We start from the raw sequence: 12,529 nt of genomic DNA, 5'->3' as shown, positions 1-12,529 counted from the left end.
AGGGGGATATTAAGCATACAAAATTCATCACACGGTCACGTTTTAAAACAGATTTCATAGGAGGAGAAAGAAAATAGAGCTAAATGTGAATAAAAGCTTTGCCTTCAGGGGGGCTTCACAAAAACAATGTTTGTCTGAATGAGTGATTATGAAATAGACTGGGGTTTACAAATGTTGCCAACATTTTACTCAATTTCAACACCAATGAAGCGATGCAAAAGGCAAAACTGATTGTGTCCCTTAAGGTGATGATAATCAAAATATAGCCCCGATTAATTATGATCGCAACAACTGTTCATAAAAAGAAGACCAAATGAATCAAGTCTTAGGAAAATGAATTATTCCTATGACTATGACAAAGGGACTTGCTGGAAATTACACTGTGCTAAGGTATTCTTGTCACTGTGCTCAGGCTCCCTCAAAGCTCACACACTGAAATCAAGACATTAACAGGCCTGGCCATTTGGAGGTACATGAAAAATTCAGATCTCATTTAAATTTCCAAGCAAGTCGATAAGGATATCTATGCATCAAAATAGCAATCGCCTTAGCGGTAATGACCACATTTTGGTGAGGATCATCTATCACAAAATATGATTTCCCCATCTATACTTCATTTCTCTTTTTGTATTGGATGTAGTGGAGATGGGAGGATGGGTGGAAGAAATTGAGGGCACCCGCCCATAAAGCTATATTTATTTGCAGTGATGGAGGTGGTAAAATACCCCAGAGAAGACACTTCCTATTACTTCATCCCCCCGAGAGATATTCCTACAGGTCAAAGGTGATGCATACAACGGCCAAACTGAGGACTTAGGTGACGGGAAAAGCAATCAGACTGGAGTGTTTGAGTTGCATGGAGGCATGTGTGCAGCCCTTCTGCAGTTAAAAGGGTCCAAACTGTTACAGCAAAATGATGCCCTCTGTCACTCAATTCAGATTTTTTTTAAAATATAATGATTATTTTCAGGCATTTCTGCTGGACTGAAGTATGTGTTATCTAACCACAAGGGAGAAAAAGTCCAGCCTGCACAGTATTTGAATCCACTGAACTGTGACATCAATGTGTTGAGTGACCTATGGGACAGAAAGACCTCACAGCAACAGAAGCCTGATATACCAACAGCTTACCAAGTGCTTATTTATGGCCGACATGTTTGCAAGCAATTTCCTACTTACACAAATACTACAGCAGATGCAGAGCAACATGAGTAATTAATTAGTCATGTTTCAGATATTTAATCACCTTTTAGTTCTATATTTTTGTCTACAAATTCTAGCTTGTTAAATGCTAAACTGTCTTTACTAGCCTCCCGTTTACCTCAGCTCTCTATTATTTAGTTGGAGTGCAGTGGTTGTCTGAACTTGTTAGTTGGAGGTGCGACCGACAGTTTCAGGAGGGCGTTAGTGAGAGCAGTTGCGAGGCAACTCTATAGTCTAAATGCAGACTGGATAACTCAAAGCTAAAAGCAGCTTAGAGATTGTAAATAGCTGTAGACTTGGGTGTTGCTTTTCATTGGGATTGAAAGCACTAAAGGCCCTCTCACAAAAGAAGTGTTATGTGACTCTTTCTTACTTCACTTAAATGTTTGAGTAGTAATGTAGTCTAAGCACAGAGTTGGACACCAGATGACTCTCTACACATTAATCTACTGAGGTGGGAATGTTTTTCTGAACTCACCTCGAAATTTAAGAGTTTAAGATGTGTATTTAGAAGCAGGCTTTGTGAAATCCCAACTAGTTTGGAGCCATTCATGGTCAGGTATGCAGCTTAAGCGAGTGTCATGTGGAAACTTTGACTTGTGTCCAGCAGTAAAACTTCTGAAATGAAAATTGTGCATATTCATAGATTCTGGATTATTCAGTGAGGAATAAGAAGATGTCATTTTAAGAATCCTTAATTATTATTTAATTCAAAGTCTTTTTATATGTTATGAAACATGTCTGAAGGAGTATCTTTTAATAGTCTTGAACTCCAAGTTGACTATTAGACTATTAGGGGTTCTTCCTGCAGTTTTGAAATGAGTTATGGGTCATGAACCACAAGCAGTGAGGAAAAACTATATTATCCTTCAACAAGGTAAAATTGTTGATGTACCATCAGTAATATTTTTTCATTACCTCATTTAGATATCATCTTCAAAAGTAATTCTAAAGCTAGTTTCCATGAGGATAAGAGTTTATGTCCACATGAATCTCATTCAGTCTTATATCTCTGTCATCAGCAAATTATGAATCTCCTGCGATATGATCCGATGATGAATGGAAATGGTTTGTTCCAGGGTTGACTTCAGGGTCAAGGCTCAGCAACACTGGGCTCACTGTAACTCACACAACCAAACGTGACACACATCACTGTAAATTTATGCTCGGCAGACAAAATACTGCCCCCCAAAGTGCCTCCCAGTTTGTGACTCCTCTGATCCTATTACTATTTTAACTTGACAATACACTGGATACAAAGCAGCGGCAAGGCTGACAAATAGAGCACTATTTGTGTCATGGGTGAACCGTTTGCAAGTCACATAGTGTATTTAAAGGCTGCCACAGTACATGGGTAACTGTTATTGACCGAGGTCAGGAGGTAGGAGGTAAGGGTGAGGGCACATCCAAAGAAATTCCCTTAATGTATTCTCTGCCTGCTTGTGAATGTCATTAAAGAAAATGGACTGATCTTATCAAAGCAGAGTTCAAACTTAACACACTTTAGTTCTTCGGGAGAAAAAGCATGTCATTTTATGATTAAAAAAAAAAGTATTTACACATGACTTGATACACACAGTGACTTCAGTGAGCTTCCCAAAGACACATCATTGAAATATGTGTTTCCACTGATGATTTTCACATTTATAATAATTAACTATGCATTCATAATTGATTAAAAGCAGCATGGAAAAAACCCAGTTTGTGCCTCTGTTGATCTATACATCAATCAATATTTTTGTTGGTGAAAAATTACAGGCTGCACACAAGGGAGAAAACGTATGTTGATCAAAGCAAAGGTTGGAAGTTGTTATATAACCACAAACCGCATTTACAGAATTCACCGAATGCATAACACATCTAGTGTAAGAAGAGTTCAGAGTTTGAGCCACTGTGGATAAATATATCAGTAGAGGTTTGGCACAGTTACAGTTTTGTTTGCTGTTGCTTGAACACAAATCATTCTCATACAGTTTATAGCAAAGTGTGTAAAAGCTTCATCCGGAGTTATGTGGCGTCATGCGGCAGACAACCGTGCTACAGCTCTTTAACATCATAACTGAGGTCACGCCTCAATCATTTTGATGAACAGCTCTGCCATTTGTCTGTGTGCTTCCAGTCACACTGGCCAGCAGAGGCTCATTAGCCTGCTAGTGGGGCTAGTGATGGAGGTTGTTGCTGCACAGGGGATGTCAGCGTGGGGTCTGTGAACCTGAAGCTGCAGCCAAAGGAGAGGTCAGCCTCCACAAACCATAGGCAGCCACAGAAGAGACAGCTGCCTTAATCAACTGTAAAGTTCACAGCGGCACACAGTCTCCAATTAACCGGCAGATAAATCACACCGCTGACCACAGAGCAGTGTCTGAGTTTGAGCCTCATGTGTGCTTGACTGTTTAAATTGAAGTGTGCAAACTTTGATGCTACTGTGTACAGCTATCTTTAAGATGACAGAGGTATAAATTGCTATTTTTGTGAATATGTGATGAATGATTACATGAATACAACATGTACAATGCTACTATCAAGCTGGCACATTATAAATATATTTTTTTCATGCATTTCCCTTCAATCATCACTTATCCAGAGGTTATTATTAATTAATTACCCATTTTTATGTTGAACCTTTCCACTAATACCCTCATGATCAAGCTGGAACTGTTCCAAATGATAATATGTTTGTTATTACAATACATGTTTATCTTACATTTACAACTGCAAGTTTTACTCTACTCAAATATTTTTTTTAAATGTATTGTTACACATCTATTGGTCTCTCATTAGTATCAAATCACAATGGGACAATCACTTGTGTACAACAGCAAATTGTTTCTAATTAAAAGGCCATTTTAACTAATGAGTACTAACTTATCCCTTACACAAACATTTCCCTTCCTCTTCTCTTGGGACCAGACTAAAATCACCTTAATGGCTTTTTGTGCTTTTTGTGTTTTACCCCTTTTTGAAGGCCAGCTGGAAGTCTGGCTTTCATGGCAGAGCTGTAATTTTAAATGGAAACTAAAACCAATTAATCAGTCAAACTGGCTGTCAGATGACAGGCCAGTGTTGATGGAAATGAAGATATTGATAACAATGCATGGTTGATAAACAAGCAGAATCGTTACTATTTAAAAGTAAACTTACAGGTTCAACACATACCTGGAAATGTAAGTTTGTCACCGTTAACTCATCCTATCACATATAAATTGAATTGGTTAAGTGATGTGATTTTTGCACAATTAATATTATTTAAAGACGTAAACAAAATAAAATAAAAAGGAATTTACAGCAAAGCATCTTGTAAATTAACAATAGCGACTGGCAGCTGGCAGTAATGCCACTGTATACATAGGAAGCAGGTTACTAGTAGCAAAATGTGACTGCATGTGGATTGTGGTAAACAACAGACTTTCATACACAACTTCATTAAAAAAGATCCTTCTGCATGAAGGCACCGTATAGCACATTCAATACTTAGCAACTACTTTAAAATGCACAAGGTGCCCCTAATGAGCATAAAACAACAGCCTGACTTGAGCTGCAGAGATGAGTCAGCGTTTGTTTATACACTACGGCTCCATATTGTTTTCTGTCCCTCACTGTGTGACTAAGCATGCACTCAATTGTGTTGTAACAGCAGCTATAATCCTAAAACAAATTCAGCAGCTGCTATGTATCTGGAGTATTAGGCAGCCATTCAGCTGAACTGAAATGGACCAAAATAAAGGGTAAAAAGATACTCAAACAGCTTTGATGAATGAAGATTGACTGGAAAGTTTCAACCAGCCGAGCACAAGACGATCAGTACTTAAGATACTTGGAGGAAAATGGAATTTGGAGTTTTATCAAATAGTGCGAATCAATTCTTCTGAATCTCATATTCACCTGGAGCGCTGCTGACTTTTACCTTTATTCAACCTCAGTTCATGACAGTCGATAGCTTGCTGTCCTTTTAACTCACTCACTCTCTTCCTGACTGCTACTGATCATATGAACCCTCTCCGTCCTCCAATAAAATCTAATTATCATCGCCTGGAGGATAACAGCCAGATTTGGCCTCGGAGGTGACACAGTAGTTACATCATTTTATGGATTACTGCTAGTCCCCTGCTCATTTAACCACCCTGTACCACAATCCTGCCATTTGTCATTCAGTTGTAGATCCCCACAATTCCCTGTTGATTTGCCCTCTATTAACCACTGTTGGCCTGACTGAGGACATCCCCTGACCTTAGTGGGTATTACCCAGACAAAGACCTAAGCAAGACAATGGCAGTCAAATAAAACCTTTTCTATAGGCAACATTTGCTAGTAGGTTTTCCAAATTAACGAGTTTGCATTTATTTATTTTTTACCAGTCAAAAGACTTAACAAAAATTGGCAGGTGGGCTTTTTTTCTTTCTTTCTTTTTTTTTTTTTAGCATATTACCTTTATTTAAACTGCCAGTGCTACTGAAATGAACCATTCCCTTTCAGGCCAAAAGAAATGCAAAATACTCAACCCCAGCCAAATATTTAGCAGGATTTGGCATTTCTTCCCCGCACTGCTATGTCTCAATATATGGCACTGAAATAAGTCAGTGACTCTGAGAGCATATGAACTGTTCCCTCTATGATAGGTGAGAATGCTTTCTGCTGCCCAGTGTTGGTTGTGTTTTAATTAAAAATCCGGGCTGTAGTTTTTAAATGACAGAACAGGATGTGTCTGGTCAAGTGGAAAACTTTCTCCTGGTCACCAACTGACTCTGGAAAAAAGGGACTTGTGTTCTGGGGGAGACTATGGCAGAGAACAACAGCACTGTAATTTGAGATAGCATAGAGAAGTGCCACAGAGGAGGCATGTGTTAGCACAGTGAAACTTTAGAGTTCAACATGGGATTTCCACAAAGTCTTACCACCTTTTTGAATTGGGAATCTTTGTGCATGCTTGCTATAAACATGTGTTGTAAAAAGAAAGAAAAAAAACAGCTTGTTATAACTCTACTCTACTTTGCATACAATCAAAAGCCTCTTATCGCATTCTGGGTGCATTCTTAGTATCCTCTGACAAATGCTCACTTCCCTCCACCTGCGGCATTTTTAACGGTCTCCGGAGCCATCAAGGTTAATTGGAATCAGAAAGACGTTCAATATTCTAAAAGTGACAACAAATTATGTTAATGGTGGTTTGAAGTCCTTGTTATAAAGGTGGAATCAATCATGCCCACGTGACTCAAGGTCAGCAGCCATACATAGCAATTAGCACAGAGTGTGTGTATGTATGTGCACATTTATGCATGAGTATGTGTGTATCGAGAATGCTAAATGTCAGACATAAGATTATCCTCTCCATACAAACCAGGCAGACAATCAACTTCATATCTTACCAACGTGATACTCAAATTCACATTAATCAGTGTCCAAAAGTATAAAATGGTTGCTCAATACAGATTCTACACGTTGCCTTGTTTCCCCTCTATTAAAAAAAAAAGGTATATCGACAGTATGCAAATCACACTTGTATTAATATGTATGTCCAGTATGTATCGACCTGGACTCGAGTATCGATGTCACACTGCCAGCTGACATACAGTAGGCTTCACTCCATGATAATTCACTAAAAGTATACTTTCACGTTGCTTTATTGCTGAAGCAGCCTGCCAGCAGCAAACCTGATTGCAGTTTTCTCTGTGGCATCTGGCTCATCTGTCGCTGGAAGATCATCAGCCAGAATCTCTTCAGGACTTCGAGGGTCATTCAGGGGGGGCTTCTGCTCTTTGCCTTTGATCCCCATCCCTGCCGTGATAGCGTTCCACAAAGCACTCTGGGACTTTGAGCCTTCAAAAAAACAGAAAACAAACAAAAGAAGAACCTTGGTGTTGTTACATCTATTTTATACGGTGCTATAAAAGAAGCTTTCATTAATTTTCCAGGTGTTAGTTTTTATATATTTTTTTCTTGAAGAAAAAAAACAGACTTCTTGTATCTCCACTGAACACTGTACATGACTTTCAGGATTTAAGTAAAAGGGAACTGAGGGCCTTTGTAATGCTGCCCCCATGTGGGTGCATGCTGTCAATGCTAGTTTATATTTTAATTAATGCATTTGACACACAGGTGAGAAGAGAGTTTAGATGGTGCGGTTTTACCAGCCTTAAAGGTGTCATGTGAAGTTAATGTGTCATAAAGTAGTTTTATCTATGTTTAAGGAAGTGGCCAGTTCCACCTGAAATACATTAAAAAGATGATTAATCATTCCATTATACTTAAAACATTCTTTATTTACATTGTTCATCATGAAATCTATTGACGTCAAAGTATGTGGGTATTTTTAGAAACAGCAAATACATTTTCTGGACAATCTTGTTGCAAAGTTCTTAATTAATGTTTATGCATTGATAAATTAGACTCCATTGACCTCAATTGTACTGAGGGTATGAGACGTTTCTGCAGCTAATATCTCATTAACTCAGGGTGAAGTGACACACTGTGATACTCTGATCTAAAAGGTGAAATCATTTGGAGTGAATGAAGTGAGTGAACTAAGTAATCAAGTTTAATTAATATAGTGTGCATTATACTTACGTGCAATACTGCCAAGTGGTCTGTTGGAACTTTCACCATCTTCATTTGCCACTGGATGAAAAAAAGAAGAATCAAGTGAAGCAAAAAAACATGCTACTGTCAATCTTGACTTATAATGTTGTTGCGTATACTTTCTATGTGATATATTCAACAAATACAATACAAAACCAAAAAGTACTAAAAGCTATTACATTTGCCATTTTCACACAATTGATACTACTACCACTACTACTACTTAAAATGATAAAACTTGATACTTTACCACAAAGAGCACTGATTTTACTGATTTGAGTAATGAGCGATTACATTCATGTACATTATGAACTCTCTTTTGGCAGCTTGACAGTCAGAAGACATTTTCAGAGATATTTAAGTATTGGATTTTGGTAAATGAAAAGGACATGTATACCCACCTCCTGTGGCAATGACGCACCTTATTCATACATACAGTATGAGTATACACAAGTCACTACTTGTAAAAACAAATCTTTCTCTTTCCTTCACATTATTTAAATGTGGATCAAGAAATGTATTTATTCCTTTCAGGTCATTACATCAGGCATGTATGTGCATAATTAGAGAAACATGCAGCACAATTAATTTTAATGTATTTCTTTTTGATATATGTTTTTTGTGTATATTATATGCCTATGTTTTAATACATCTTTCTTTTTGAGATTAGACAGAAGAAATGGTCAATTTTGTCCAAGGAAAGCAAACATGCAATTCAGAAAGAGTCAGGAAGGCTGTCTACTGTTCCATTCAACCCTAAAATTGCCTTGAAATGTGACACAAGTGATTGTGAAACTACTGTAATTGTTGCTGTCACTTCTCCTGCTCCTCCTGGAAACTCTGCCATTCAAACACTGCACACAGTATGTTGAATGGTGAAATAAATCCCACATCCAGCCAGCAGCAGCAGTGTTGCGGACAAAAAACACTTAATGATGACAGACGAGAGGAGAAGGGCAAAAGTCATTCAATCAAAAGTGTGACAATTACAGCTAAGTGATGCGCAGAGGGACATTTCTGAATGAAGAACTTGTTGAACCTTGAACTGACTGGGGAGGGCAAACAATGCCGTCATCCAATGACAACAACAAGTGAACAAATGTGTCCGGTTTCGGTTGTTAATCAATAATGGTATGGTCAGGATTAAGGTTGAGAGGGTGAACACCAAAAAGCCTGAACAGGTGTTTTCATTGCTGCAGTCAGTTATTTAGATAGATAATTTCACGGGGGTTTATGCTTCACAATAATCAATGGCAACAACAATGGTTCAATATTCAAGCTGTTTAAGTGCCTCAAGATGCAGTTCCCCTATTTCACCACTAGATGCTGGCTCCAGTAAAGTCTATGAGTAAAGTCAACAAAAGGTGTCCTCTAACACCACGTAAACAGTAACAGTGAACAAATTAATCTCTCATGAACTTAATTAGTGTCATGATGGTGATTTTGAGAGTTTGACTCACACTGATGCTCAAATAATTTGCACATTATTAAAACGGGAGAGGTTGATGAGACTCCATTTATAAATTGTATTGTGCACATAACCATCTATTTAAAATTAGTCATGTATTCCAGGCTCACTTATAATAATTTACTGTGGATTTGCCTTCATTTCCATTTTGAAATTGTGTGCATTGCATTGGAGATGCAGATAAAACTGTTTGTCAGTCCAACAGACATTTTCCATATACTGAATCATATATTATCCACTTTATGACATTTCATGGACATAAACATAAAGTATTCCACAAAGTCACATCTTTCCATATTTTAAATTAAATTTATATGTGAAGGCTGAACAATGAATTATATTTCAGGGCTTTCCAGTGTAACACAAACCCACGTCCCCTTTTTGTGAAAGCAAAGTCATTCCACTGCAGTTTTGTAAAGAGAGACCAGACTATTGTCTTCAAGTCAAAAGCTTCACTTCACAAAAGTTCCCCAACTAATTACTATGGCACTTCTGAATTGTCAAGATAAGATGTAGTGGAGCCCGCATTCACTCTAATGTTGAAGCCAAGTGGCCAGGCTCAGTGTGTTTGATTCAAAGATTCACTGTGACTTTTCTGTGAGTTTTGAGCCATAAATTTGTCCAGAAAAGTAAAATATTGTATAGTTTTGGATCATATTTCAAGTTTTAAAGATAATTACACCATACCCCATATGTGTGTCAGGCCTTTGCCCATGAATGAACTCAATTTCCCAGGGTCCTCGGTATTTTACACCTAGGCCTGAGCTCTTCCCATGGACCCAGATTTTCGCAACCATTGGTTACTGTGACATGTGATCCATGACATCATTAGGTCAAGCATCTCCTTGATCTGTCTTTTTCTGGCCTCTCTTCTCTGCAGGGCTGCACCTCACCATGCCAGCAACCTGCAGCACTCAGACCCTGTATGGTCTGATTACTAAAGCAGACCACACCAAACTCTTTCTTCACAGCAGAAGATGCGGGAGCCTGCCAAAGATCTTTGGTTATTGAGTACACACATCACAACCAAGTAACAGGAGCCACAACCTAGGAAGCTGTGCAACTTTTCCCAGCTTTGCTCACCCACAAATGAGGAAATGACCCGCTCAACAAAGCAGCAAGCCAAAAACCCGTCTTCCTTCATGTGTAATGTAACTGGGCATTGCGCTGCATAGAAACAGCACATGGCCAAACAGAAGACTTATTCAATCAAAGTACATTATATTGCCAATATTGCCAACCTCTGCTCTGCAAAGAACTTCAAAAATCCTTCCACCTTTACTAGCTATTGATATGGTAATTTTGGTTATAATTAAGTTAATTACTAATCAGATTTCCTAATTGATAGTTATGTATATTTTATGAAACTGAATCAGTGAATTGGCTATCATTTCCATGTCTTTCAGGTGATTTAATGTAAATTAAATCCTACTTTTTTAATGTAATAATTATTTCTGATAGCCAAATATAATCTAAATGATCCTTACATAAAATGGCACAATGATGTACATGTGACGACAGCAGAGTTAAATGGTGTCCTAATTGGTGACAGATGGTACCCCTGCCAGCCATCATTAGTGACCCTAGAACCTGATCCTGGCCCTCAGCAACATAGTAACATCACCCACTGCAGGACCAAATCCAGGGTTGAAGTGGCCATCTGCATACTTAAAGACCATGACCACAATGTGAGAGGGGAAGCATCCCTTCATGAGGGATGAAAAACAGTGAGGAAGTCCATCATTTTCACTTTGCTAATGTCTGAGATGGAACAGCTGTCGGACACTATTTCCCAAAATAATTTCCCTGAAAATACAATTATAAAATCCTTTAATATTCAATTTTAAACAGTTAAGTAACATTATGTACACCCAGCCACGTTTAATTCATGTTCCAGTTATTCTATTTCTAGTTTTGTCGATGTGACCTGGAGTATAGTGTGTTCTGTTAAGAGATTTCATTTTTCCATTTGCAACCTTTGAATGGTCATTTCTACAGGCAGCCGAGGAGCAGCAGAAGAATGACCTTCAGTACAGCTGGAGGTAGCTCTACAGTCCAATACTCTATCATTTCAATCTGCAATTCTTCATATATCATTTCAGTCTCACAATGAATGTCTTATTGTGCTAAATTGTTCTATGGAAATGAGTTGACGCTCTTTTCATTTTTAACAGACAAGGACAAATTTAAACATGTAATAAACTGAACCAAACCACTTCAAACAGGCTCAGGATATAGCCTCTTTCATCTTCCTGTGATTAAAATAAGCAATAATGTTCAATTGAGCCTTATAACAATAATCACATTGTCCACAGATCTTGTATGTAAATTACACTACTATCAGTCTCTGTTTCAAGATAAATGAGTCCATGTTCCAAGTTATGTCAAAGGTGCAGAGGGGGGTCCAGCCAGCAAGTACTGGCAGATTATTAATCATGAATGCAATGAATCCATTCTTGATGTCGGCTCTGATGAGCTCAAAGTATAAAAAAAAAATCAGATTCTGCACACTGTCAGCACTGATAAATGTATTCAGTAGCTACACTTTGGTCGAAGGACCTTCATGAGGAAAATGATGATAAGCCTTCGTATACAGTATATACACACAGAACACAAACTGAGCCGCTATCAGGGATGTCTTCAAACTGTTGAAGAGAAAGAAAGAGCTGAGCTACTTAGCCAATTAATGAACCACCTGATAGACAGAAGGTTAATCTGCATGTATTTTAATAATGGGTATTCTTTTGTCAAGCAAAAATCCAGATATCTGATGGCTTTACCTTCTCAAATTTGAAGATTTGGAGATTTTTCTTTGATGTCAGTTATCGTCTTTTGGCTTTTGGATTGTCAATTTAGGTGAGGCTAGCAATTTGAATATGTCACTTTGGGTGATTTTTCAATTGCTCAGAACAAAATCTGCAGATTAACTGACAGTGAAAATGATCATTGCTCACAGTGCTAGTTTGTAAAACCTTCAGATCCTGTAAAAAGTGATGTGGCTGTTTTGCAGGTATAAATCTTGTTCCTGTTGCCCAGAGTGGAACTCAACTTTTGAAATGTCATCTTTTATTTGCTTTATATGTCAGATTACAGAAAATGAAATATACTGCATATCCCAATTTCATCATCTGTGGATCAGTAGATAACACTTTATTAAGTAGTGCTGTAAACTTGAATAGTGACACTGTTTTTCTATGACAACTTCAAGCTCTGTCACTGTTGTTGACTAGGCTACTATTTTCCAAATGATGTCTAGATATACAAATAAACTGTAACTCCACTGAA

General features: G+C 37.9%; 1 protein-coding gene across 1 annotated transcript in view; it reads right to left on the bottom strand.

Moving 5' to 3' along the window:
* The window catches only part of pde1cb (phosphodiesterase 1C, calmodulin-dependent b), a 103,558-nt gene that overhangs the window by 73,146 nt on the left and 17,883 nt on the right, over positions 1-12,529 (bottom strand). The window contains exons 2-4 of the mRNA XM_062428229.1: positions 9,094-9,102; positions 7,765-7,815; positions 6,852-7,017 (exon numbers count right to left, since the gene is read on the bottom strand). Of these exons, the coding sequence (XP_062284213.1) occupies positions 6,852-7,017; positions 7,765-7,815; positions 9,094-9,102 (226 nt within the window). The remainder of the gene's footprint in view (positions 1-6,851; positions 7,018-7,764; positions 7,816-9,093; positions 9,103-12,529) is intronic.

The sequence above is a fragment of the Scomber scombrus genome, chromosome 11, assembly GCF_963691925.1.
Source record: "Scomber scombrus chromosome 11, fScoSco1.1, whole genome shotgun sequence".
Taxonomy (NCBI): Eukaryota; Metazoa; Chordata; class Actinopteri; order Scombriformes; family Scombridae; genus Scomber; species Scomber scombrus.
Note: the sequence above shows the minus strand (reverse complement) of the source record. Positions and strands in the feature narration are given on the sequence as shown.